Raw genomic sequence first — 27,948 nt, 5'->3', positions numbered from 1 at the left:
AAGAATGGTTTGGGTTAGAAGGGACCTCAAAGCCCAGCCAGTTCCACCCCCTGCCATGGGCAGGGACACCTCCCACTATCCCAGGCTGCTCCAAGCCCCATCCAACCTGGCCTTGAGCAATGGGGCAGCCACAGCTTCTCTGGGCAACCTGTGCCAGGGCCTCTCCACCCTCACAGGGAAGAATTTATTCATAATGTTCAATCTATATGTCTTAAGTTTCACATTTTAAGAAAATGTGACAGTGCAAACCTCTGGACTGGCTGTGCTGACAGGACACAGGCAGCACTTGAGCTGTTCCCACTAACAGAGCTGCAAGGTAATGCTGGAGCCCCTAGCTCCTCTCACATACCAACCTGCCCGGCACTCGGCCTGAAATTAAACTTCTAAACCATTTAAACCACCCACTGCCCTTCCCAGGTGCTCAGAATGGCGCAGACCACACCACATAAGCAAAGAGGCTTGAGGTCTTTGGGCAGGTGTTTATTGTCAGCCTGGCTGTGCCACTACACAGGCGTCCCCTCCTGTGCCTGCTTCTCCTGCACCTGCTTTTCCTGCTGTTCCCGTGAAGTCCTTGCTCTTGCCTGCCTCTCTCTCCTCTGCTTCTGTCTCTCAGCTGCTTTCAGCTTCTGCTTCTCCTGGTACACCTGTGGAAGTAGGAGAGAGATAAAGCTGCCTGCAGAGCTGCTCCCCAGGCTGTCTGCGGCAGGCAGAGTGGTTCCAGCAAGAGCCAGTTCAAATCCTCCCTCTGTGCCTTCCTTGCTCCAGGCAACTATCTGAGGTTATTCTGTTACAGCCACCCAGCCAATCACTGAATCATTCAGGTTGGAAAAGGCTTCTGAGTATGACAGAATCAAACCTGATCCCCATCTTGTCAACCAGACCAGAGCACTGAGTGCTATGTCCAGTCATTCCTTGGACACCTTTGGTCCAGTCCTTTGGTTATAATTAAATTTGACTGAAATTCAGAATTTACAAACCTAAGGCATGTCCAGCTTTTTGTTCTGCTCAGTTATACCAAGATCTACTGCATACAGCAGTTACACTCATCTATTCTGAGCAAATCAGGGCAGACAGTGGGTGTTCCAAACTGCCATCAAATTATCTCACATGTCAGTTCCCATACCAGGATTTGAGAAAAAAGGTTTGAATAATAAATTTAATTATTTCAATGGTTTGAATTTTTGAGCAAACCAGTGGCCCAACCTTGTGGACATGATTTTCTAAGTCTGAGAGAGTTTTAAGCCTGTCAATAGCTGATCTGTTCCCAAGGGAAAATTTCTTGAGAACATTTCTCCCTCAAGGACTGTTTTTTGTAAATAGGTTTTTGGTTCCCAAAACAATATTGTACAGCTGTGTTAAGTGTTTTGTCTTGTCCCACCAATGGGATGAGAGAGGTGTTGTTGCCTTTACCAATCATGTTAAACCTGTATTGGAACACCTCCTAAAAGGGACTGAAAAACCCTGAAATAAACCCTTCTGATAATACCTCTGCCTGCTGTAACTGAATCCATGCTCCTATCTCGTGTCTAACACAACCTGAAGTACCTGAGTACAGCATGTGTCAGTGCCCATGACACCAATGTCCCCATGGAGCTCTTGGCTGAGCTCAGGCAGCTCTCTACAGACAGGATCAAAGTCCAAAGTCCTCTGGCTTAAGAGGGCTTGGCTATCAGTCACTTCTAACTTCTAGTGAGGGCGTTTTTCCCTGTCCAGCCTGCTCCATACCTTGATGCATAAAGCCTTCTTGACCAGCCAGCGCTTGGTGACGTGGCGGGTGTAGGGCTGGGGGGGGCTGTACTGGATGCCCAGCTGTTTGCAGGTGTTCTCAAAGGTGCTGTAGTTGACCCGGCGCAGGTACCCCAGCATCTTCCTCCGCCGGTCCAGGTCCATCAGCATGAACCGGCGATTACTTTTGTCCTGCAAAGCACCCAACGTTCACGCCACTGCAGGAAGATGGTCCTGCCATTCCAATAAATTAATGAGAACAGACCATATCTGGGCTGAAAGTGAACGATCAAGTTAAGGACAGAGTCTTAGGACAACTTCTGTTGGCAGATGCTGCTAGTACAGCAGGTCAGCACAAGCTGATCCAAGGAGATATAATTTACTTTGCACTGGAATTGCTTTCTCCCTTCCATGGCTGCACCTTCACCTTCCCAGAAGACAGTTTTCAGCTTGTGTACAGTTTCAGGCTGTGCCAAAGCTGCAGGGAATATCTTCTGGCTAAAACCTGCTTCTCTTGAAGTGTGCTGCTTCAGAATAACACAAGCATTTACCTCTGTTTTGTCAGAAATGAAATATGAAAATAATCCGTGACTTGGCTCTGACTGGTTGTTCTCTGCAGGGGGACAAGCATAGCCTGAGCAACACCAGTCAGGGCAATTCCTCACAGGAGACATCTCCCAGTCCTATATGAGTGATTTGTGTAAAGAACAGGCTTCAGCCAAGGAATTCCAAAGGTCCAATTTCACTGCAACACTTGGCACAGCTTCTGGCTTGTAATAAAAAGGTCAATTCTGTTCTCTTGTACCCTTCAAGTTTTCATGAGTAACAATTATGTACTTCTTTCAAATGCAGTTATCAATCCATTTCTCATCTTTTGTCCTTCATAAAGAATCTTTGGTATCTGTTTTATGTACATAAATCCAGTTGAGATATCTCAAATTTGGGCCTGAACCCATATAGTTGCAGGCAGGGGAGTGGGACATTCACACAGTGTTGCCCACCAAACATTTCCATGAGCAGAACAAGCACAGACTTTGCTCTTTGTTTATTACTGCAGCTGCATTCATTAATTAGTGAAAACTAAGTGGTGAAGACACATCTGCAGCAAGGAGAAATGGAGCGCAACTCTGCCCAAAGGAATCTGCTCAGCCATTTCCTCCACTACAGTAACAAACCAGAACACAGACCAGAGTCGGCCAGAATCCCAGCTGTGCCTGAGCCAGCAGCTCCCCACACTGGCACCAGGGAACAGCTGTAACTATTTTATAAACCTCCTTAGGAAAGCCATAATCCCCAGGATTAAAATCCTCTCATTATAAACTGAGCAAACCACCTGAGCAGCTGCTGTGTGTAGGCTCAGATCCCCGAGTTACCTTAGGATGCCTCTGGAGGTGCTCCTCGAGTGTGCGTATCCTGGCAGTCAAAATAGCAACTGTAAAGGCCAGAGAGAGAAGCTGTGTGAGAGCAGCAGCTTTCCCAGGTGATCCAGGATCATCTGCTTTGCCTCAAACTGCCAACTGAGCACTGCTGCCCCTGCAGGTACCCACAGCAGCACAGCAGGGACTGCCCACGAAAAAACAGTGCCCACAGCAGCAAAACAAACATTGCCCACAACAAGCACTGCCCACAGCAAACACTGCCCAAAGCAGCCCCTGCCCACAACACAGAGCACAACAAACAACACACAACTTGCACATTTGTGAGTGTTACGAGGCTGCTAAATTAGAGGGTAAGATTTTAGCAACACATCATATAAATTTATCTGTGAATTTATTCCTCTTGCATTCATTCAATTCCCAGTGATTTGACATTTATTTCACCTCATGGGATTTAAGCTCTGGGGGAGCAGACAGCAATAAAGGTTTTTTTTTTCCAAAGGCAGCAGACAGGTCTTTGGGATTTTGGGCTCTAGAAGGAGGGGGTGGTGGCATCCTAAGGAACTGAAGGTCTTTACTGATGACAAAGGAGTTGTCAGTGTTGGTCAGTGCAACATGGCCTTTGTCCCTGCACTGTCCCCACTGTGCTTCAGCCACAGCTCTCTGATGCAGGGAAAAATTTGGGTTCCATGGCTGAATTTGGTTCATTCTGGTAACAGCTGCAGCTCAGTGCTTCATGTCACAGAAGTGCTACAAGCAGAATAATGCACACTGCCTTTGGAGTGTGGATGTGGAGAGGGAATTTGGAAGCACCCCAGCGGCCTCTGCAACACCTCCAGACCTGGAGCAGTCCTGCAGGGCATCCTGCAGGCTACCTGCCTCTCAGCAGCACTCCTGGAGGAGATTCTCCTGAGTTATACAGCAAGCTGGAAGTGCTGGAGTGGGAACAACTGAATAGCAGAGATGTTTCATCTGCCAACAATACCCTTCCCCTTTTTAACTTGCCTTGCACCTCAAAGGAGCCATTGTCACTGGGAGACCTCCTGACCTTCTCCACCAGCTGCTGTATCTTTACCTTCATCTTCTCTTTCTGTGGGTCACAGAAAAGAGGTTGTCACTGTCCCAGAACACTGGAGGTCGGAGACAGCTCTCTTCTCAAACACCCAGACAAAGGCTTTGCAATTCAGACCTTTACTCAGGACTTTTACATACTTTTAAGATGAAGTGGCAAGCACAGAGGAATGGCATAGAGATCTTTGTGCCACTTTCCTACCTGTTTGTTTTCTGGGCATATGGAAAGTAAAAATAACCTGAAGGACATCTGCTGTCCAGTGCAATGGTTTCTGGAACAAAGGGGGTCAGCCACAAGCAGCATCAGAACAGCTCAGTACCCTGTCACCCCTGAATACTGTCTTCTCTCATTTTAATATGCAATTGTTACCACTTTAGTGCGATAAATGTTAAGAGCAAACCAGACTTACCACTGTATTTCATCACCCCATATTTACAGTCACTTAAAAATACAATGAATGAAAGATATTTAACAACATAGACAAGTCTCACATGAAGGTGTTCATTAAATCTATTTTTTTCCAAGCAAGCAGAATGACACTGACCTGACTTGCCATTTCCAGGGACAGGAGCCGTTTCACTACATCATCCACACTGCAAGGAGATGGCAAATTAGCTTATAAACCAGGAACAAGTCTATTTAAGAACAGAAATGAACTCAGGTTCTTGGAACATACTTGCTTTTCTCAGCTTTAATTTACTCCACAAATTTACAGGGACTCTCCTCCCTTCCCAAACCTGGCAGCCATGAACCAGTGCTCACTTTCCTAAGCAAAATCATGGCTCAGATTACAGGAGTATTGAGTAGTTTTGCTGCAAAAATATTTAAGACTGGTTCCTTCAGAGAGCAGTGAAAAGTCACAGTCAAACCACTGGGGGCCCTCCCTGCACCACACACGAGCAGCTCTGCATCAGAGCACAGCAGTGCTGAGCCCCAGAGCCCAAATTCAGCAGCAGCTGAATTCATGCTGAGTTTTTTAACGACACTCTCCATCACCTGAGTTTAAGACAGGCACAGATTATTTGCAAGATGACGGTTTCTAGTAAATCAAGGTTATTTTCTTTTTTATTTCTTATGGACTACAAAGCCCACAGAGGATGTGGGCAACCAGCACTTGATCTGACACGGAGTGAAAAATCAAGCCCTGACCACTGTCTGTGTCTGAAAATTTGACTTTCAAACGGACTTCGCAATTTTTGTGCCCACAGAGCATTAATAATTAGTGAGCAGGTGACAGCTTCCACATACCATGGTTATATGTAAGATACAAATCCCTGGAAAGAGCAGCCATTCTCTCTCCCTGGTTTTACCTGTTCATTACTGGGAGATTGGCATAATCCTTCTTCAGCATGCTGGGAGGAAGGTCATCCAGATGGCTGGGGGTGTCTACAAAGAGATAAACATTTGAGGAAGAGAAGGACAAAGTCAGAGCTCTGACCTTGCAAACCAGATCAGAGGAAACATGTTCTGAAAGAAACTGGCCATGTGCTCCAAATAAGAACTGAGCAGATCCAGCCAAGAGGGCGAGAACTGAGAGAAAAAAATAGGTTCAGTCTCTTCCCTTCAGCACTCTGGATTTAGAATTTGGTGTGCATGTATTTACAACAATCCACCGAGCTCAGAGATCACAGAATACCAAAAGAATTTGTGCTGCAAGGGACCTCAAAACCCATCTGATTCCATTCCCTGCCATGGGCAGAACACCTCCCACTGTCTCAGGCTGCTCCAAGCCACATCCAGCCTGGCCTTGGACACTTCTAGGGATCCAGGGGCAGCCACAGCTTCTATGGGCACCCTGTGCCAGGGCCCCAACATCCTCACAGATCTCCTGCTACTGACAATTGTTCATTTCTCCACATTCAGGAGGAGGGGAATCTTCTGAGTAACTCCTGAGCTTGCAAGGAACTATTTCTGGAATGATTTCTGTGCCATGAGGGTATAGCTCTGAGCATGTCAACAGCAAAACATTTGCTCCTGTGGATCCTGACATACCTTTCTTCTTCTTTGTCACAGGTCTGGCATAGCCCCTGGCTGCCTGGAGCACAGGATTGCAGGCTGGATGGGAGAAACAAAAAGATAACAGATTTGTGTGCCCTTCTCCAGCTCTGTACACATCAAATACTTCTTGGTCTGCATAGGGTCAGAGCACTGAGACTCGGGGGTGATCAGTGACCAGGCAGATCTTCAGTCCCAGAGGAGCGTGCGATGGTTCAGTCTTGCTCTCACATGGTGCTAGAACAAACCAAGCTGCGCTGCTTGAGAGTGAGCAAATGCCGAGGGTGGGGCAGCACAACAGACTGCACACACTGAGCAGAGTGTGAGGGCTCCCCCGGGCAAATGTGTTCATTTAGAGGGTTTAAACTGTTGAATTAACTGCTGAATTAACTCAATCTCATTAGCCAAGTGGAGGGGCTGCTCCGGACCACCTCGGTGTCAGAGCTCAGGGGTGGGTACAACCTTTGTCTGACACAGCTCGGTACAGACGCGAATATTCATCACCAGCCGGGACTTCGTCATTCTTTGACCTTTCAAGAACTCTTCCAGCTGTTCTCCCAGGGCCCTGCTGCTGGAATCAGGACCTGCTTCAGGCCATCCCCCTGTGCCTGGCTCGGCCACCCCCGCTCGCCCCCGCCGTTCCGAGGGACTCCGGACTGCCCGCGCCCCCTCCCCAGCCGCACCGCGGGGACCCCCAAGGTCACCCGGCTCCCTGTCTGGTTTCAGGGGGCACAGACCATGAGGCCGGTGTGTGGCCCCCTGAGTGGACCCTGGCCACCCCCGACCCCGAAACCGCCCCTTTCCCGCATCCTCAGCTCCCGCCCCGGCCCCGGCCGCTCCCCAGTTCCTCCAGCGGGGTCCGCTTCCCTTTCCGCCCTCCCTCCCTGCGGCCTCCCGAGCCCCCGTGTCCCTCACCGGGCTCTGCCTTTCCCAGCACGGCGGCCCCGGCGCGGGCCGGCCCGGCCAGGCCGCGGCCCAGCAGCGCCAGCATAGCCCGCGCTCACCGACACGCCACCATGAGCGCCGCCATCTTGCCCAGGCGCGTCAGCCGAGTGCCGAGACAGGGCGGGGAAGCGAACGCCGAGCGCATCGATAGCCGCCCCGGATTCTGGTCCCCTCCCCGTCTTCGTCCCGGCCCCGGACCCTTCCCGGTCCGACTCCTGTCCCCGTCCAGGTCCCGTCCCCATCTCCATTTCCATCTCCGTCCCCGTATCGGTATCGTCCCCTACCTGTCCCCGTCCTCGTTCTTGTCCTCGGCCCGGCCCCGATCCCAGTCCGATTCCCGTCTCGGTCCCATCCCTATCCCTATCTCCATCCCTGTCTCGGTCCCGTCCCGGTCCTGCTCCTGTCCCGGTCCTGGTCCTGGTTCCCGTCCTGTTCCCTGTCCCACTTCCCGTCCCCGTCCCCATCCCCTTCCCGCAGAGGCGCCCGGGTTGTTCTCAGCACGTCCCCGTTTATTTCAGAGAGAGACGGTCGGTTCGGGACACACACACAGAGCGGGGTGGAGCCAGGAAGCGCCCTGGGGTGCGGCTGGGACCCCGCGGGTGGCCCCGCATCCCGGGGCTCCGGCTGTCGGAGCCGGTGTCGCTGCCCGACTCCATCCCGCTCTAGTCCGCTCGGCACTCGTGCAGCTCCTCGGCCCCGCCGATGCGGAGCCCCTGCAGCAGCGGGAAGGTGGCGGGAGGCTCCTCGAGGAACTCCCAGTCCCCCGCGCCGCCGCCGTCGTCCCCGCGGCCTCGCAGGTTCTCGTAGAACCAGGGACCAGGCTCGGGCAGCAGCCGCTGCCCCCGGTACCCCGCGGCCCCCACCCGCGCGTACTGCACGGGCTCCTCGGGACCCTCCTGCCGCACGTAGGGTCGGGGCAGCGCCGGCGGGGCGGCGGCCAGGGCGGGGTGTTCCTTCCCCGGTTCCCCTTCCAGCACAGTGACCGTGGAGATGCCGGCCGGGCCGGGCTCCCTCGAGACGACGACCTGGAGCGGCTCCTGGGGACCGGCGGGAGGTCACTGCCAGTGCCATCTGCCCCTGCTGTCCCTCACAGGGGCCATGTGCTGGGTGGGGACTGGGAAGAGCCGCCCGGGCTCACCTGCGGCACCGCTGCCGGCACCCACTTGCCCAGGCTGCTGTTGGCGGGGTCGGGGACACTGGGCCAGAGCTGCTCCTTCATCCTGGGGACCACGGGGATGAGGGCACTCAGCGAGGTGGGCTGGAATGGTGGCCTCAGTGCTGGACTGGCTCCCACCAAACTCCCGGCGAGATGTCAGCACCTCGCAAGGGCCACCCTGTCCCACCAGCAGCCCAGCCTGGGCTCTGCTACTCACCGCTCGTTCTTCTGGAAGCAGATGAGCAGGACCATGAGCACGATGAAGACTAGCCCCAGGGTCAGGAAGAGGAACTGGATCTCGGTGTCATCTGGGAAGCAGGACATGGTCACAGGGAACTGCAGTGGGCACCTCCAGCTGTGCTATGCCACGAGGCCGGGGCAGGACTGGGGGCTGCAGGTCCCCTCCCACTTGCCCCCACCCTGGGTGGCTGCAGCCCTCACCCAGCACTTTGGTCACCAGGGTCAGGCTGGTGCCGTTGGTGCCGCCAGCAGCTGTGGATGCCATGATGTGCACCTTGTACAGGGTCGATGGCTTCAGGCCCCGGATGACAAAGGAGCTGAGGGAAGTATTCACGGTGGCACCTGGGGACACGTGGGGCTGTTGGTGTGGCAGAATCCCCCCACCTGTACAGCCCCTCAGGTCTCTGCTGGTGGGGAGCCCTGGGAAGGACCCATAAAACTCCCTGACCCTCTCTGAGAAGGACACAGGGGCTCCTGATATCTCCACCCGGCACATTGAGATGGGACAGAGGGCAAGGTCAGTGGTCCTGCGGGCAGGACTCACTGGCCAGGTCGGTGATCCTGCTGGCCCAAAAGATCGTGTAACTGGTGATGAAGCCGTTCTGCATGTCCACTGGCAGCGACTCCCAGCACAGCTCGGCCTCTGACTTGCTGATCCTCTTCAGGTGAAGCTTTGGGGCATGGGATGGTGCTGGAAAGAGCAGAACAAGGGGGGACCAAGTGCTGAGCAGAGCCACTGCCTCGGGTGGGGGGGGTCCCACTCCCAAGGTGTGGGAATCATGACCTGCCCATGCTGTAGGGGAGCTGAGAGCACATTCAGAGCTGAGACAAATCCAGCCCCCAAGCTGAGCTCTTTACTACAGCCCCTGCGTTAGGGGTACATGGGGAAAAGGTCGTTCCTCCTCTTGGAAGGGGCCAAGTCTTGGTGGTGGGGCACCCTTCCTACGTACCCTTCTGCTGTGAGTAGGCTGTGGTGTGCACGGGTACCCCCACAGTGCTCTCGTAGAGGGGGTACAGAGAGATGTTGTACCGCTGGAAAGGCTCGATGCCATCTACAATGGAGAGCAGAGGGGGCTGGGAGTTCAGGTCACTGGCTGCTGAGACCCCAGAGCTGCACCGCCCCTACCCCACGACGCCAGCCTACCTACCCTAGGGGTGGATCCAGAGGAAGGAGGGAGGGTGGGGAGTGGGCTGGGGGCAGGGCTTGGTCCTGGTTTGGTCAGGATGGGTGCCAGCCCCCTGGGACAGCTGACCAGGGGGCCAGGACCCCCTGGCAGCCCCCACTTACCCTGGATAAGAGCTGTGGTGGCTGCCCTGTCATGCTCCATCTGCCAGCATGCGCTGCAGTGCCCAGGCTCTACTGTCACCCGCTGCCACTCCAGGACGTAGGCGGTCACTGGGACCAGCGGTGCCTCCCAGTGCACCCAGAGGCTGTGCTCGCCCCCGGGCACGGCCCGGAGCCCTGCCAGGGGCTGACCTGCACGGGACAAGCAGCTGGGATGGTGGGAGAGGGGAGCACCTCTCCCACATCACCCCCTGTGCGCCCGGGTTTGCAGTCTGCCCTCTCCTTGCCCTGGCCGTGCATGCCATGGCAGCCTGCTCGGGGGAGTAGAGCCCCGGGGAACAGGCGGAGGCGGTTTCGGGCGCTGGTCTCACCTTTCCTCTCCAGGAGGACAACCTCGGTCGGTGCCGACTCGCCGGCGGTGTTGTAGGCTGAGAGATAGACCCTCCTGGTCCCCGCGGGCACCGAGAAGTTGCACTGAGTGTGGGTGGTGTTGCAGACGGTGGGGGGGTCCCTGCCCCTCCTCCGGGGGCTCAGGGTGACGCGGTAGCCCAGCACTCGCCCGTTGGCTTCCTGCTGCTGTGGGGCCTGGGTGCCGGCAGGGTGTGTGGGTGTCAGTCCCTCTGGGGATCTCAGGCCCCAGGGCAATGCCCCGACAGCTCCCGCGCCCCCCGCCAGCCCCTGCTCACCTTCCAGCGCAGCTGCACCTCCAGCCACCCCCCTGTCCTGGCCGGCTCAGCCCCCCACCACGCATCCAGCTTCCCTGTGGGGGCTGCAGTGGGAGCAGGATGGCAGAAGGTGAGAGGGGCCCGTGTGACTGTGTCCCCAGCGCTGTGCTGTGTGTCTCCAGGGTTGTGCCGTGTGTCCCCAGCACTGTGCCATGTGTCCCCAGCGCTGTGCCGTGTGTCCCCATGGCTGTGCTGTGTGTCACCAGGGCTGTGCCGTGTGTCCCTAGCTCTGTGCCACCTGCTCAGGCAGAGGGGACCCCCTGGGTGACTCACACTCGCCTTTCTCATGGGTGGTGTAGCTCCTGCATGGGCTCCACTCACTCCAGTGAGCCAATGCTGATGCTGAATTCCGCCGGCACCGCATCTGGAAGTGGTACTGTGTGCCGAAGAGGAAGCCGCAGCGCTGTGTGGTGCCTGCCCGGCCACTGATGCCGGTGACCTGGTGGCAGCCGGAATGAGGGCTGTGCTGGCTCCTGCCTCAGGCAGGGGCTGGCCCTGGTGTGGGCATGAGGGGACACCTTGCTGTCCCACTCACATGGGGACCCTTCCGCTCCCACTGCTTGGAGCAGAGGGAGGGTCCTGGCTCCTGCCTCAGCAGCACTCACCAGGGCCCAGGCAGGGTCCTCGGGTGCCTGGTAACGCAGCTCACACTGCAGCTCCATGTGCTCTGTGCCCCATGCCAAATCCCAGGCCAGGGTGATGCAGTCGGTCTGGAAGGGGATAGACTGGATGCTCTGCAGGGTTGGGGGGTCCAGCTTGGCTGTGGAGAGAGCAGGGGAGAGTTGGAGAGGTGTGTGGTGGGCAGCACCCAGAGCCACAACCTCACATGTGCCTGTTTTTCATGCCAGGAGCTGCAGCCAGGGTGCTGCAGCAAGAAATGGGGGGAAACCACCCCAAAACATTTAGGAGAATGGCTGGTGGCAAAGGACAGGAGCCTGTGTGTGCTCCTGCTTGGGAGGGAGTAATGCTTGTGAGCACAACACTGGCACAGCTCTGCATTAATGCCTATGCAGAGAAAACAAATTCCATGGGGCTGCTGTCTGGAACACGCCACACTTGGGTCTGCTCGGGGGTGAGAGTGTGGCATAGCTGTGGGAAGGCTTAGCTGGCTCCTGGGCAGCCCTTCCCCAGCCCCAGATCAGGGAGGACCAGCATCTCCATGTGGGAAGGCTCCTTTTATAAATAGTTTATAGGCACTGGATCCATTATTAATAGACCGGCTGAATAAATGGGTAATCAATTGCTGCAGGAGCTGTGGAGTGCAGCAGGTCAACTGGCAGCTCATAACCCACCGTACGCACTGCTCACTCTGTAATGCGGCGCTGGCCCAGACTCATCCCGGCAGGACATTCATCATGGCACCTGCCCGTAAAATGTGACCTCAAGCCCGATGCGCTTTAATGTCACTTTAATAACCCTGTCACCGCTGACGAGCTTCCCTGGCCCCTGACCTCTGTGCTGTCACTCACCCACGTCCATGGGATCGATGCAGAGATGCTCTGACTCGGCCGTGCCCAGGGCGTTGGTGGCAGACACCCAGATCTCCATTTGCCGGTACAGCTGCAGCAGCCGGCGTGGCACCGTGCAGTGGCTGTGCCCTCCTCGTGGGGTGCAGCCCGTCACCTCCTGGGCTCTGCTCCTGTGGTACACCGAGCAGTGGGTTCGGGGTCCCTCTGGCAGAGGATGAAGCTTGCTATGGGGTTTGGTAGGGGACCGTGGTTCTGGAACTTACCCTGTGCACTTCAGCACGACGCTGGTGGGGAGGTGGCTGTCGGTTCCCTGCTCCCATTGGCACGTCAGCCCGTAGTCACTGAGGTTCAGGACGCAGCTGAGGTTGAGGGGCTTCGCAGGAGGGTCTGGGGGAGAACAGCCGGGAAAGAGCCTGAGCAAGTGCCCGTCCCTGCAGGGATGGAGGGTGACCTGTAGAGGCAGCAGACTTACAGCCCGCCCTGATCTCGGCCATGCCAACGCGCTGCTTGGTCCCGTTCCACTCCACACAGCACCATAGCCTGGCCTGCGTGTGGTTGAACCGAGGCAGGGTGAGGTTGGACACCTCTGTGCCCCCTGGACCCTGGCGCTGGCTCCCAGCCACAAGCTTGTTGTCCAGCATCCATCTGATCCGGACCTTCCCCTGCTCCAAGCCGCGGCAGAGCTCTCTCTGGACGGTGCAGGATGCCGTGACAGCCGAGCCCAGGGGCACAATGGGGGAGCCCACAGTCACCGAGGCACAGCCCAGCGTCCCTGTGGGCAGGAAAAACATGTCACATCCTGGGCACAGCTGTAACAAAGCTATCTCCGCTTCTCAGCTCCCAGGCAGGACCTAGGGAGGAGCCTCTTCCCTTAGACGAGCCCCCCATGTGTGGAGAGGAAGAGCCGAGTGTTGGGCAAGCCACCGGCAAGTGCCAGGCCCTATCCTGCCCGCTCCTGCTATGCTGCCGCTGTTCCTCCCTGCCCCTGGCCCCAGGCAGCCCGGATGGGCGCAGGCTGCTGCGGATGTGTGGCTGTGGGACAGGACAGGAAGGACCGCACTCACCGCCCAGGTGGAGGAGCAGGAGCAGGGAGAGCTGCAGCAGGAAGGGTGTCCCAGCACCGCACCCGGTCATGGTCTCCTCCGTGGCTTTGGCATCACCTGGAACGGAGAAAGCGGCTTGTCCTGGGGGTCGGCGACGGCTGGGGACGAGGTGGGCTGAAGGAGCCGGGCTCCATTGTCACTGGCGCTTCCTGGAGCAGAATGTCCTTTCGCTGTCAGCGTCAGCCCTTCCCGCAGCCCTTCTGACACCTCCGCCCCCGGCTCGGCGCCCGCGCTGCCACAGCCGCCGGCGTGGGAAGCGCAGTGGAGAGACCCCGGGACGCGGGTCCTTCCACACCACCGTCACCGGCCCCGCACCCCATCCCGGGCACAGCACCCTGTGCCCGGCCGCAGGCACGGGCTGATTTTATCTCCACTATCTCCAGCCGCTGCCGGGCAGAGATTTGCGGTTTGAGGGCGGGTGAAGGCGGCGGAGGGCGATAAGCTGGGAGAGGGAAGCGAATGACCGACAGCAGCAGAGCGGGACTGGCCGGAGCTGCGGGGTCCTGGCCGCGCCCCTCCCGGATGCCCCCGACAGCTGCATCCCCCTCCTGCTGCTGGAATGGCTCTGGGAGCAGAGGCTGCCTCTGCCCCTGCCCGGATCCGCTGCCCTGGATGGGTCCCAGACGCGTTTGGGACCCAGGAGGGGCTGCCCACACTGTGCCCAGCTCCAGGTGCCCACAGCTCCTCACCCCCCAAGCCAACATCCAGAGGGAAGCACTCGAGTGTGGAAAGTGGGACAGCGGCCACCCCTGAGCACTTGGCACGTGCAGCTGTCCCAGGCAGGGGACAGGGCAGAGCAGCCACAGACCAGATGCTGCTCAGTGGGACCACGCACCCACCCCTACCTCACCTCCATCCCTACCTCACCTCCATCCCTACCTCGCCTCCATCCCTGCCTCTCCTCTGTGTCCAGTGGGTCCAGCTGCTGCTCACCGCCTGCTCCAGGCGCGCGGCTCTGTGCTCAGCCTGTTTGCTAACATGCTGCTTTCCCCGTTAGTTCCTCAAAACCAGGGCCGTTAGTTGCTGTGACGCTCTGAAGAAGGTGATTGCAAAACACTTCCCTGAAGTCTGCGACCCCATCGTTCGCCGTAGACAGGAAAGCCCAGGGGATGCGGACACCCCGAGCAGCACCCGGCCTCCACCCTGCCTGCTCCAGGGCTGGGCATGGCACAGCCGGGATGTGGCACTCAGTTCCTCACTGCAACAGCCCCGGGGCCACAGGGCTGGCCTGGGGGACACGGCAGAGGAACGTGGGCCGGTGAAGGTAGCGGGAAGCCATGGGCTAGGGAATGAGCAACTCAAGGGACAGGAGGCAAATGCAGCTGTGGCTGCCAGCGCACTGTGATGCCACCTGGGAGCAGCTCACATCCTCCAGCCTGTGTCCATGTCCACGAAGTCCAGCTTGTCCCTGGGTGAGCGGCCTGCAAAATGTCTGAGGGCAGCCCATGACATGATGTTCCCACCAGTATCTCCCAGTACTGACCATTAACTCATCTTATTTCAACAGCTCCTTGCCTGGGGCCGTGCCGAGCTGCTGTGCCCACCCATGCCAGGCTGGAGCACAGCCCCGGCGGGGAATCCCGTGTCTGGTGGGATGGGGCTGGCAGGGGAGGTAAACAGAGGGTTGCGCAACCCTCCACACACTCACAGCCTTCGCAACCACTGCGGCTGTTGTGCAAAAAGCTGTTTGCTCTGGGGTTGGGGCGGTGTTTCGCCTCCATGGCACGCTACAGTGCTCACATAGCTCCGCGCTGCCAAAATCTGGGGGGGCAGAGCAGCCCCCTGGGAGCAGGGAGTCTCGGTGTGGTGGAACACCAGCCTGGGCACATCTGGCTTTGCCTCCTGCAGAGCCAGAGGGGATGGCCTGGGGCTCGCTCTCACTACCGACCTCACAAGCTCGACAGCCCAAGCAAAGGCACTACTCCCCAAATCTGCCCTGCTTGTAACGGGGTCAGGCTGCTAGAGGGGCTGGGCTGGGGCACGCGGCAGATGCCGAATGCCTGCCCGGGCCGGGGGAGCTGCCCTCGCAACATTTCTCTGGGGTGTAGCAACCCCCAGCACTTCGAGACGGAAGCCGGAGCCGTGCGGGCTGTTTACCAGCCGAGCAGGAATATCCGTGGGTAGCCATGGCGACGTGGGCATCTCCCTGGGAACCGAGGGCGCAGCGCTGCGAACACCCAGCTGGACACCGAGAAGCGCCCGCCGCCGATGGGGCCCCGCCACAGGCTGGGATCCGGGTTGGGGAGGAGACCTCGCATCCCACAGCAGCGCACGCCTGTCCTCAGGCTCATCTCTGCAGGGAAAGGGCTCGTCCCAGGAGGCTCCGAGCGTGCCAACCTGCCGGGACAGCTGCCTGCGAGCGGGGATGGAGCAGACGTGCCTCCTGACAGCGCTCTTGGTTTCCCTTCGGCTCTGAGTCACGCTCACAAGCTCACACATCCCATCCCTGGGAAGGGACAGGAATATGAGGCAGGGTGCAAGGTGCCACCCCGGCAGAGATCTTGAGCCGTGGGTCCCGGCCAGCCTGGCAGAGGGGCTGGGGCAGGAGGGTGCATGGGGAGGGGGCTGCCGGGGTTCAGAGCTGGATAACAGAGGGTCCCACGGTGCAGAGGCAGATGGTGACACAGACCACGGTGTAGGACAGCAAGGGGAGCACAGTTTGGAGGGAGGGTGGATGCTCACGAAGCAGGTTTTGGGGTGAGCGGTGGGGCAATGGCTCCCAGTTTGTGACATAAGAGCCTCCCAAACCTGAGGCCATCAGGCAAGGGGGAAGGTGGAAAGAGGAAGCGGCTGCGGGGTTTTTCCTGGTTGCAGTGCATTGGATGGCGTTGGGCAGCAGCCCATGGGCATGGCCAGACCCTGCGGGCAGTTCTGGTTGCAGTCCACAGGCGGCAGCCCCACACCCAATACCTGGGAGCTCTCAGCTCCCTCTCTGTTCCCAGTGCCTCTGATTCCATCCCTGCTGGGTGGATCATTCCTCTTAAACAGAATAAAGTGCATTCCCAGTGTGTATCAGCTCTGCAGGCAGCAAAACCTGCCTCCCCTAAAGGGATTTTCCCTTTCTTCTTTTCATTCCCTAAATAATAGAATATTGTCAGTCAAGTAAGATGCAAGATCCAAGTGCAAAAGCTTCTGCAGTCTCTAATGGGTGAGAAGAGCTGGTTAATTGGTGCCCAATGCAATTAATTCAGACTGCCCTCTTGTTCAGCCATCAGCAATGAGGAGGGAGCAGAGGGCTCCCCATCAAGTCACTCTATGGGTGGGCAGAGGTGGTCAAGAGAGGACCCTTGGCTCTGGATCACAGGGGGACATGGGCAGCCTGCCACCATGGGATGGGAGCCCATCCAGGACCCTCCTGTGTCTGCAGGCTGTGGTCACCCAAACACAGGAGATGTCCTTGGTGCTTGTCCCTGCTGTGCCACTGTCAGCTCCTCCCCAGCGAGGCAGCTGCAAATTGGAGAGGATTGATGGCAAGGGTCCTAGAGGCTGACCTTGAACAGCTCCTGACACATTCCTGTGATTAATGAGGCAGGAGGATTAATTTTTGTGTGGTAGATCTGGGGAGGCCCTGCTGGGCATGGGGAGGGGGAGGAGGGGTAGGATGTGCTGCCATTTTTCATCTCTTCTCTACGAGATGCCAAAGTGGTGCCAAGGGGCCGCAGCTCTGGCTTGGCAGAGTGGTTTGACAGGGTGGATGGGAAAGAGGGAGAGATCCTCCATAGGACCACCTAGAACTTGCCTGTCCCTAAATTCCTACCTCTGTTGCACAGGTGTCTGTGGCAGAGGAACCTCCCTATGTTCTTTGGCCGAGCCCTGTACCAGCCTCTCAACCCTCATACTCCTGGAAATTCCTGCTCTTTTCTGCTGAGTCACTCCAGAGCTCAGACTTGTGAAGCATCTTCTGCCATTGCTGTAAAGAAATTTCCCTTTGATGCTGCCATCAAACCAGCTGGGCAGGGGCTTTTCTCCCCCCAGCAGAGCCCTCACCTCGCTGTGCCCATGGTGCCAGTCTGGTCCCAGCTGTCGAGGCTGCATGCCCACACCCGACACTTCCCAGCAATCAGGCTGCAAGCAAATCACTGTTATTTTTCCGCTCTAATAAACACCTCTGACAATAATAGAAAAAAACCCAGCTTTTATCAGGTGAAAAGGATACCTGGGGATTATTTGCTCAGTCAATAGCTGCAGGTAGGGGCCACTGACAGCTGCTCGTGGCTGGAGCATTGCATGGAAAACTCTCCCAACTGCTCCCCCCTTGCTGCTGCTGTATGAACCCCCCACCTCGGCTGTGCTTCCCAGGGAGATGCCCTTCATTCCCCATCCATGTCACTCTGGGACACGCTGCCAGTGCCAGGCCCCTGGAACGCACAGGGGTGCTCAAGCTGTGGGGCGGGAATGTGACTTGGAGTGGGCACTTCTCTTCCAAGGGCTCAGACCCGTTAGAGCAAAATGTCCATGGTCAATTGAACTAATCACAAAGGCACTGAAATGACTTTGTGAGGTTATAAACATCCCTACTTGAACCCAGTGACACATGGAAATAGGAATCCAACCAAGCAGCCTCCAAAAGTGCTTTATTCCCCATTATTTTCATTAGCTGCCTTGTAATTTGATTTTCCCTCTCTTGCCATTGGCTTTTTCCATGGCCAAGAGGAGTGCCAAATGAAACACCCACAAATGAGCCTGACAGTGTCCAGGGGTGTCAGGAGTGACACAGCTCCCCTGGCTCCTGGGAAACTGCCATGTCTGTGCCGTGTGAGATGGGACTGAAGGCTGAGGTGCCTGGACCACCCTGATGGCTCTGATACTGCCCAAATCTCCTGGCCAAGACTCCCTGAGGCTCAGGCTGTGGTTCCCATCAGTGCCCTTCCTGGGGGGCACAGGGTGAGGGCCCCAGGGCTGGCACCGTGTCAGCACCACCACCTGTTTCCGGGTGATCCTGTGCCCCCTGCTCCACACTGACATCCTGTCCCCATTATCTGCAATTTCCTTGAAAGCTGTCAGGCATTGAAGGGGGCCCCTTTACAAATGAAGAGAGGAGGAAACAAGCAGGTCTGCATTTCCCACTAGAAATTAATCCCCCCTTCTTAGTTAAAGGCACCAGTGAATGAGGCCAAGTTGTTAAGTGACAAAAGAAAAATGGTTCTTGCCTTCCAGGGTTATTAAAATCATGTTCTACAATTTTAGCAGCCACAAGGAAGCCCAGATAATGACAGATGATGATAATCCATCTCCAGCACAGCCTGGTCTATAATGATACTGCCCATATCTCTTGTATTACCACCAATTACTCAGTGTATAATGAAAAAGTACATCCATTCTGGGGAGCTGCATTTGCTAGCTCTGAACCAAATTTCTTCTTCCCCCAGTACTCTCCTGCTACAGCTGGAGCCCCCACCATGCCTGGCTCTGGGATGTGGCTTGGGGAATCCAGCCTGTCCCTGGCAGGGTTTTGTGCCTGTGAGGGCTGTGAGTGCCCCTCACCTTGGCCCCGACCTCCTGGGGCTGCACAAGGCCTGACCGGGGACACAGGCAGGACAGGAGAGGCTTTGAAATGTAAATCGCAGGAAGAACCTGAGGACATACAAAGCAAAGTGAATGGTCTCTTCTGGTGGAGGTGCCAGCTCAGAACCGACCAACCAACCCAGCCTGGGCCGCCCCCATGAGCTCCAAGAAGCCATCCCTGCTGCCAAAATCCAGGTGAAAGTGCCTGTCCAAATGCTGAGGTGGCATCATCCTGCTCAGCACAGCATCATCCCCCTCATCATCACAGCATCATGCCATGGGGCAGAGCAGAATCCTGCCCAGCACAGCATCATCCTTATGGGCATGGCATCATCCTGCTCAGTATTGCATCATCCCCCTCATCTTCAGTGGTACACACTGGAACACTCTGGCACACACTGGCACACACAGGCACACGTTGGCACACACCGGCACACGTTGACACACGCTGGCATGCTGGCACACGCTGGAACACTGGCACTCACTGGCACATACTAGCACACACTGGCACACATTGTCATACACTGGCACACGCTGGCACACTCCGGCACACGCTGACACGCTGGAACACTCTGGCACTCACTGGCACATACTAGCACACACTGGCACATGCTGGCACACTCCGGCACACGTTGGCACACTCTGGCACACAGTGACAGACACTGGCACACAGTGACAGACATTGGAACACTGGCACACAGTGGCACACGTTGGCACACGCTGGCACACATCAGCATACACTGGAACACTCTGGCACGAGTTGGCACACACTGGAACACACTGGCACACGTTGGCACAGACTGTGACACTCTGGCACACACTGGCACATGTTGGCACACGCTGGCACACATCAGCATACACTGGAACACTCTGGCATGAGCTGGCACACACTGGAACACTGACACACACTGGCACACGTTGGCACACCCTGGCACACGTTGGCACACACTGGCACACTCTGGCGCACACTGGCACACGCTGACACACATTGGCACACTCTGGCATAGCATCATCCTGCCCAGCACAGCATCATCCCCCTTATCATCACAGCATAATCCCACTGGGCAGAGCAGAATCTTGCCCAGCACAGCACCATTCTGCCCAGCTCCACCATGGAGCAGAGCTTCGATGACAACCCCAGTATCACCCTCTGATGTCTGGAGACAACAGGTTCACACACCTCCCCTGCCATAGATGCTTCTCAGGGAAAATGTACCCCTGAGCTTTTCCACCACCCTCCCAAGGGGAAGCTGTGCTCCCTGCACTAGGGGACCAGCTGCATTTCACAGCAGCATTAATCCTGTTAAATCACAGTGGGAATCACTCAGACCCAGGTGGGCATCTGATTGCAACTGGATACACTCAGCACCTGGAAGCAGCATGAGGCTGTGTGAGGTTAATGTAGATATATATTTCATCTGGATGCTGTTGTCTTTCACTTTATTCAGGTCAAAAAGCGGGAGGCAACATCTTTTAAGGTGAAAATATAATCTTTCAGAAAATTGAAAATACAGATCATTGTTTGGGCAGCAGTCTGTGCGTGTGCTGCCACCAGGGCCTCCAGTGCCGCTCCAGAGACCCCCAACCTGCTTGGGGGGCACCTGCTTGGGGGTCCCTGGAGCAAAGGAACATCTTGTGCTCATGGAGAGGAGCTGGCAGTGGGAAAGCTCCCAGAAAACATCGTGTGTGTGTGTGTGTGTGTGTGTGTGCATGCACACCATATGTGCACTGGGGTGGCCCTGCCTGCCCTTCCCAACAGCTGCCCTGGGGAGCACCAAATCTCCTACATAAAGAAAGAGCTCACCACAACAGGGCCAGGCTCCCTGTAAATGTTTTTCCTCAGAGCAGAGCTCCACAGCCAGTTGCCTTGTTAACACTGCTCTCTCCAGGTAGCAGAATTTGCCTCGTTATTTCTTAAATTAAATGCCTTTATTTTTCATAACTTTGTGTAATAAATCTGTGTGTGTTTAATACATAATTAAGGGCTCCTCCTGCTCTGAGCTGCTCTGAGCAGAACGCCTGGTACCGCCTTCCCCAGCTCAACTTTACACGAGTTATTAAAGAGAAGAGGTGCATCTATTAATTACTTCATAAATATTAACAAGCCCTTAATGGCTGGAATCCTGGAATAACAACTTCCCAGGCAGTTCAGTTTTAAAAAGGTTGTTAACTACACTGACCACTGGGCTCTGGGAGCCCACAGGACCCCACGCTGTGGGCGATGGCAGCAGGAGCAGTGCCAGGGCCAGTTGCTGTGCTTGTATCCCTTGGCAAGTCACTCCTGGACTGAGGACAGAGCTGGAGTCACCAGAAATATGGTTTTAAATTGAAGGACAATAGCTTTAGACAAGATATTGGGGAAAAATCCTCTCCTGGAAGGGTGGAGAGGCCTTGGCACAGGTTGCTCAGAGAAGCTGCGGCTGCCCCATCGCTCAAGGCCAGGTTGGGCGAGGCTTGGAGCAACCTGAGATAGTGGGAGGTGTCCCTGCCCATGGCAGGGAATGAGATTGGCTTTAAAGCCCCTTCCAACCTGTTGGGACCCTGGACACAATAAAACACTGTGTTTGACCTGAGGCCATGGAAAAGGCTTCCAAAATGAACAGATAGAAGTGAAACTGTGAGTGTGTAGTTTAAATAGAAGTGTTTTATATCACTTGGTGGAAAATTTAGACTTCAAGGTTTTAGAATATAGTAATATGTATGCAACAAGATGGAGGTTTTAGGGCATTAACCTGTCTTGTTCTTTCACCTTCTTCTTGGTTTTGGGTGGTATTGGGTGATTGGACAGAAAAGTATGCAGTGTGGAACATGGGTGTTAAAAGTAAAAATAAATTAGTTGGCATTTGATTATTGGATAGTTTATGCTTAAAAGGCCTTGTGGACAGAGCCCGAGGTCAGCATTTGTTAGGTTAGTGTGTAGAAGTACTTACTATTTGTAAAAATGTAATATAGATAAGGTCAAATCAACACCCTAAGTCTGAACACGAAAACTGTCACTGTTCGTCAATCCTGACCATGGGGAAAATAACCCAGAGACTTTTACACCAACCCAAAGCAGTCTGTGGTCCTGCAGGCAATGCTTCAGGTGGTGTCAGCTCCCATGTGAATGAATTGAGTCCAGGCTCCTTCACCCAGCACCTTCCAGAGAGCTCAGCTCAGGGCAGCCCCTGCACAGCTCCTTAAACCACCCTGAGCCTGTTCTCACTTACCACCCCTCTGCAGCAGCAGCAAAGTTATGGAATAGTTATTATTAATCTCTATCAATTAATCAATAAATAATCAATAAATAATCATAACACTGTAATATAATAATATATAATAATAAAAAATACTAACTATTAATAGTTATTAGTTATTATTAGCAGTGTGCCTCATAGCTGGTAATGCTGCGGTGTCCCTGCAGGTCCCCAGGCCCTGCTCATCCTGTGCTTTCCTTCCTGGAGATGTGGAGATCCTGCTCTTGGGTCCAGGAGAAGTTAGGGGGGCAAACTGGGGAGCCAGGGCTGACCCTGCGCAGGGCTGGGGCTTCAGTCAGAGGGGGGAGATGGGAGGAGGATCCACGACTGCCTTTTTGGCACCACTTTTGGAAACACATCCCCAGCCCAGGATGCCAGCAGGGCTGATGTGCAGTGGGTGCAGAGGTGATGTCTTGGAAGCTGGGATGACACTGATTCATTGGGACAATTAAAGCTCTTTCCAGCCTTTCCTCAGTGTTACCGCTGAAGATGAATAGATCACGCGAACACAGGTCGAGGTGTGGTGAAAGAAAGAACAGAGTTTATTTTTCCTCCCAGGATTTATAGGCCCCTCCAGTGGAACAGTGTGCGCGGCCACCGGCGCGGAGCCTGGGCCTGGCCCGTCCCCCACCGCGGGGTACGGCACGGCCCAGCCGCAGCAGGGACATGGGACTGACCCTGAGGCATCCCCCAGGGCTGGCACCGCCCCCCGTTCAGGCACCCCCCGCATCGGTCTGTGCCGGGAGGGCACATGGAGGAGGCGACCCAGCCCCGGGCTTACACCGCCGGGGCGCCGGCCGAGGCGGGGCTACACCCCCCAGGTCCGCAGCGCCCCTGACAGCCTGCCGGCAGGGATCCAACCCCGCCCCGGGCCTACACCGCCGGGGCGCCGGCCGAGGCGGGGTCACGCCCACCGGTCCCACGGCGGCCCCGTTCAACCCGCCGCACCTTCGCCAGATCCCCAGCAGCCGGAGCACCCGGGGCTCATAACCGACCAGCAGAGCCTCGATCAGGGAATCGCCTAAAGTGTCCCAAGCTGACTGCGAAAAAATCGCTTCAACCACAGGGAAAAACCCCTCAATTCTCCCATACTCACACAATCGCTGAAAGTCAGCATACGAAACATCAGTCCCTCTCTGATCAGACACTGCACACCATATTTCGGTTACCAGGCCCTCCGTAAGAGAAAGCCCAAAACCATCCATAGCCACAGGCTAGACAGTACCCTGTAACACACGTGCAAGACACGTCGAGGTCACCAAATGTTACCACTGAAGATGAATAGATCACGTGAACACAGGTCGAGGTGTGGTGAAAGAAAGAACGAGTTTATTTTTCCTCCCAGGATTTATAGGCTTGTGACCACGGCCAGGGATTGGATGGTCAGGATAACACTTTCTCACTGCACTGGCCATGAGAGATGCCCATCACAAGGCGTGTAACAGAAAGAATCTACACATATCTATGTTTACAGTTACTCTCCTGGGAAAGTCCTTAGAAAACCATGTTAGCAAGCTCAGAAGCTGAGTTTTCAGGGCGACACCTCAGTGGCATTTTGGCATTTGATTCTTCATGAGTTACAGCACTTTCCTCGTGTGGAGACATTTACAACCATGAATGTTGCAGAGCCCAGCACAGCATAATTACCTTCTGAGGAGAGACAGGAGATTTGGGCAGCAGCTCCAGGAATATTCCAGCCAGGAGTCCCTGTGAATTCCCATGGGCTGGGGCTTCTGAAAGCGTGAAACACCGAACGAAACCCAGGGGGTTTGGCATGTTTGCTTTCCACCCTGAAAATTCTCTTCTGCGAAGGGAAGATCCCATGGATGGAGCAGGAATTCCCTGTGGAGCATCACTCCAGGGTGCAGGTCTGGCACCATCCCTGCCCCTCTCCAGGCCTGGGGCTAGAGAGGGGGATGCTGGGGCACCCCTGGATCTGCTCCTGCATCCCGCAGCTGAGGCCGGTAGCAGCAGAGCCTGGCTCGGGCACACCCCGACATGAATATTGATGTCTGGATGTGGGGATCTCTCTAATTTAATCAGGGTGACAGCAGCGGGGCTCCCTGGAGGCGCCGCGCTGCCGCTTGCTGACATTAATGTTACTTTGTGTCACAAGGAATTTTTTAATGTATCTTGCCAGTAAAATAATCAGCCTTCTCCCGGCAGAGAGGCACTTGTTTCTCATCCATTATGATACAGACGTCGCTCTGCAGCTGTCATTAGAGCACGAGAGGAGAGTTGGGGCAACATGTCTGGTATTTTTAGAAGTATGACATGGATGAGAAACATATTCTTGCCTTTCAAAAGCAATAAGCGACCTCTGTCGTGCGGCTTCCCTCAGGGCACACCGAGGTGGCAGGTGCTGTGGAGCCCACCCAGAGCCACGGTGGAGCAGAGACTGACTCTAGGCCAAAGCACCGAGGGATTTGGTGAGGTCTGGGGGGCCCTTGGGGACCCCTGTTTCAAGCCCCCGGGGGCTGGGTGACCTGCGAGAGGGCACTGGCAAGGAGAGAGTAGCCCCAGGGGTATCTCAGGCACCCACCCGGCAGTCCAGGGCTGACCCGAGCCAGGGCACAGGGCTGGGGGGGTCAGTCCAAAGCACCCCAGACACAGGGAGGTTTGCAGCCGGCTGCCTGTGCTCTCCTGACTGCAGATCTGAGGCAGTTTATCAATTAATGTAGGGAGCTTTCAGCTCACCTTCAAAGCCCCTGACTCTTGGTGAGCAGCCCTGCTCGCTCTGCTCATGCATCTTTAATCTTGAGTGAAAAACGAGGGGTTTTTTCCCTTTTCACTGTTTGGCTTCAGAGACTGGGATAACATCAAATCTCCTCCTCAAGCAGACCCAGAGGGGTTTTTCTGTTCCCCCAAGAGCACTGACACTGCTCGCTCTCCAGCCCCTGGTGTTCCGGCTAGCTCTTGGCCGATGGCAGTGTCAGGAGTGGGGAACCAAGTGGGGACTGCGTCTCCCAGCGCGGAACCTCCAGAGCTCTACGTACACCGGGCTCTGTAGCTCTCAGGGTGTCAGCGGTCGTGGTGAAAGGATCTGAGAGAACTCAGTTTCTTCCACTTCCCAGGAACAAGTTTATTTATAGGAACAGGGAGCTGGACAGGGGTGAGGGCTGGGACCACGGGAAGAAGTCTGAGCCGAGACTCCCCAAGCACCTCTGTGCATCGGGTTATAAGGACAATGGGCGGTCAGAACATCAACCAATGGGAAGGCCGTGAGGGAGGAGCTGGGGGAGTGGGATACAATATTAAGGACCAATTGTAGGGACGCAGGGGAGGGACGGCAGCTGTACAGGCAATGGGGCATCGAGGAAAGGGTGATGAGCAGGGAAGGGACTAGAACAAAAGGCGGGGTTTACATTGACTGATAGGGCTGGGGGCAGGATAAAGGTGATGGATGGGGAACACTCTGGAAAAAGGGGAAGGGCTTGCAATGATTGAGAATCAGGGACAAACCATTCAGGGATAACAGGGGAGCAACTGGGGCAAACCAACTTAAACTTAACAACATCAAACAAACATTAAACAAACAGGCGGCAACAAGCATCACAACACAAGAGACTGTGCCCAGCAGCACAAGGGGGGCACTGACCAAAGCTGGGGGAGCAGGAGCCAGGCAGCTCCTGTGGAGTGGGGATGAGCCCCCCATCACGGCCATTAGGCATGAAGCACTAAGAGAAATCAGACAGGCACTTGAAAAGCATTAAACCCACTGATGGGTCAAAATGCAACTTCAGCTCCTGCCCCAGCAGGGTCCAACTGAAGCCCTGGGATCAGCAGGGAGAGCGGCAGCGCCTGGTGGGAGCACAGGGATGTGTTGGCTTGTTTTGAGTTTATTCTGTTATCATTTTTTGCTTTTTTCCAAGAGGAAAAAATCGCTATGGCAACTTCTGCAACGGCGGTGCTCCTGGGAGACTGACTGCGAGTGAGATTTGCCACTCATCATCTGACAATGTTAATCTGCTGGATTTACATAGTAATTAATGTCAAGAGGCAATCTAGACTTGAGCAATCAGAGTTTCTGTGCATTAAGTCAGACTCCAAAGACAGCAATACATAATTGTGTGAGAGAAAGGCATTTAACCCCTCGTGGGCTTTCCCCAGGGAGCAGGAGGGTCGAGCTGGCTCTCCCGTGTCCTGACACTGATGTGCTGCACGGAAGATCTTTAGACCTCCCCGGCCTCACCTTGCTGAGCTTGGGGCTCTCTGGGCAGCACTGCTCCCAAATTATGCCAAATCCTCTTTGCCCTTGAACTTCACCAGTTGCTCCCTGAGCAGGAAACTCCTGCTCAGGTCCAGCCTTTCCTGCCCAAGCCACACTGTGTTTTCCCTGGATGCATCATTAACTCAGCACCTGCAGGGTCCATCTGTAGCCCTGCTGCCATCAGACCCCATGGCAAAAACCCACCTCCCCCAGCAGCACCAGAGTCACCTCCAGCTTGGAGCTGAGGAGTTGCCCCAGCCCCAAGGGAGGATCCCCCTTCCCACTCCAGCCATCCCCATCCACACTTCTAGGCTCTCTGGGAAAGTCACAGTGGGGGTCAGGCACTTCAGGGTTAAGAGCTTTGGGAAAGGATGGTGGAACACCTGGAAGTTGGCCCTGGAGGAGAGAACGAGGGTCTTAAAAACGAGATTCACTTAATAATTTATAAAAAGAATTTAATATAAATTAAAAGACAATTAGGAGACATAAGAAATAAAGCAAAGGGTTAAAACGGCCGGGTGCCTTGGGGAGCTGCCAAGAGCACACCTGGTATCCTATGGATACCCCTTTTATCCCCTCCTTGCTGTGAGGGGTTAATGCATATTCAAGCATGTCCCCTCCCTGGTTCCGCCTTCTTAGATCATGCTTCTGCACAGTCTCAGTTTCTGCTTGTCATCATTATTCTTGCTGGTCAGCATTCTTTTGGGGTCTGGTTTCCTTGTCTCTGCAGATGGTCAGTTGTTGATAAGAGTCTGGGCCCCTCATCCTTCTTCTGAGGGCAGCTGAGCTTATCTTTCCCCCCTGCCCACGTCCTGGTACCGGTTTTTTTTTTTTTTGATAACAGTTTGCTCTCCCTTTCCTGCTGCTGATAACAGCCTGTTTTCCACAGCTTGATCCTCCCATTGTCTTGCCTTGTCCAGATGAAACATATCTTTATTATTCAGAATTCCTACCTAAGCCTATAACTTACTAAGAGAGAAAAGATTATAGTGAAAGCATATATATATTTATCAGAATAATTGTGAAAAGCCAATATTTACAACATGAATTCACAACAACCCCTCCTTTTATTTTTTTATAAATCATTTTGGCTTGAGCAATAATTCTTGTTTCCTAGCTTCTAGCACTCGTTCATTTTTCTCACAAATCAATTTAGCTTCTTCTAGCGGATCTTTCACATTATTTTGTTTTCTTAATACCATGATTTTTTTGTGCCGTTCCAGATGTAGCCAATTTTGGGTCTGTAGGCATTGCTACTATTTGCATGCCCTGCACCACTTTGGTGATTAGTGGATGAAACAGGGGATTAGACAAGGAAGGAATATTAAACCAGCTGTAGCACATAGGGAGGAAGAAACCTAGCTTCTTCCACCATTCTGTCCCCAAGAGGTTATTCCACCATTGGTGGTCATCATTGACTCCCCATTTTTGGACTGGCACATGGGCTATTTTTCTGATGTTCTTGGCGATATCTAGAACGGCATTTCCATTGTCATTCAATTTGCAAACAACAATCTGATGTATTAAATTTCCCGCAAACACCCCCCTCTTCAGCCAATAGATAGTCCAAAGCCAGTCTATTCTGATATATTGCAGCTCTGGCTTGGCGTTGCTGACTGACTATTAATTCCATAGCCCTAGCTGTTTCATTGGTTATGATTTCTACTACAGCTTGGAGTCTTATAATGCGATTTAGCATGTAAATTGGGTTCGATATCCCCAACTTCCATCTTGTGCCCAAGTAGCTGGCCCATATGTTTCTAGTATGCGTTCAGGGGGCCATTCCTCATCTCCCCATTTTTGAGGTCCTCCAAACAATTCCCTTTTATTTCTTTTTAGGTCCTCATAAACCGGCACTCCCAATTGATCTCCATCTGGTCCTGGCAAAAGGAAGAATCCTGGTTGA

General features: G+C 54.9%; 2 protein-coding genes and 1 long non-coding RNA gene across 6 annotated transcripts; all 3 read right to left on the bottom strand.

Moving 5' to 3' along the window:
- Positions 1-465: 465 nt before the first annotated feature.
- On the bottom strand, positions 466-7,220 carry MRPS15 (mitochondrial ribosomal protein S15). The gene is made up of 8 exons (XM_005529900.2): positions 7,084-7,220; positions 6,166-6,228; positions 5,484-5,559; positions 4,718-4,766; positions 4,107-4,191; positions 3,099-3,157; positions 1,726-1,917; positions 466-644 (listed from the first exon to the last, which is right to left on the bottom strand). The coding sequence occupies exons 1-8, from the start codon at positions 7,157-7,159 to the stop codon at positions 504-506; spliced, it is 741 nt and encodes a 246-aa protein (XP_005529957.1). The 5' UTR covers positions 7,160-7,220; the 3' UTR covers positions 466-503.
- A 381-nt stretch (positions 7,221-7,601) lies between these two features.
- On the bottom strand, positions 7,602-14,097 carry CSF3R (colony stimulating factor 3 receptor). 4 transcript variants are annotated; one of them, XM_014258590.2, is made up of 16 exons: positions 13,971-14,097; positions 13,053-13,148; positions 12,461-12,760; positions 12,252-12,375; positions 11,989-12,158; positions 11,125-11,279; positions 10,793-10,958; positions 10,481-10,563; positions 10,166-10,379; positions 9,798-9,986; positions 9,460-9,561; positions 9,054-9,200; positions 8,711-8,851; positions 8,487-8,577; positions 8,252-8,333; positions 7,602-8,150 (listed from the first exon to the last, which is right to left on the bottom strand). In XM_014258590.2, the coding sequence occupies exons 2-16, from the start codon at positions 13,120-13,122 to the stop codon at positions 7,776-7,778; spliced, it is 2,409 nt and encodes an 802-aa protein (XP_014114065.1). In that variant the 5' UTR covers positions 13,123-13,148; positions 13,971-14,097; the 3' UTR covers positions 7,602-7,775. The 4 variants fall into 4 exon arrangements, with proteins under 4 accessions (XP_014114065.1, XP_014114068.1, XP_014114067.1 ...); XM_014258593.2 differs by having other exon boundaries at positions 10,799-10,958; XM_014258592.2 differs by having other exon boundaries at positions 13,959-14,092.
- Positions 14,098-16,271: 2,174 nt separating this feature from the next.
- LOC148182529 (uncharacterized) lies at positions 16,272-17,159 on the bottom strand. Its single transcript, XR_015774609.1, has 3 exons — positions 17,079-17,159; positions 16,849-17,001; positions 16,272-16,605 (listed from the first exon to the last, which is right to left on the bottom strand). It is a non-coding gene; the product is annotated as an uncharacterized LOC148182529 (long non-coding RNA).
- Positions 17,160-27,948: the final 10,789 nt, after the last annotated feature.

Source organism: Pseudopodoces humilis, chromosome 27, assembly GCF_049639895.1.
Source record: "Pseudopodoces humilis isolate 2021_Gansu_Grassland_sample_001 chromosome 27, ASM4963989v1, whole genome shotgun sequence".
Lineage (NCBI taxonomy): Eukaryota > Metazoa > Chordata > Aves > Passeriformes > Paridae > Pseudopodoces > Pseudopodoces humilis.
This window is presented reverse-complemented; position numbering and strand designations above follow the sequence as displayed.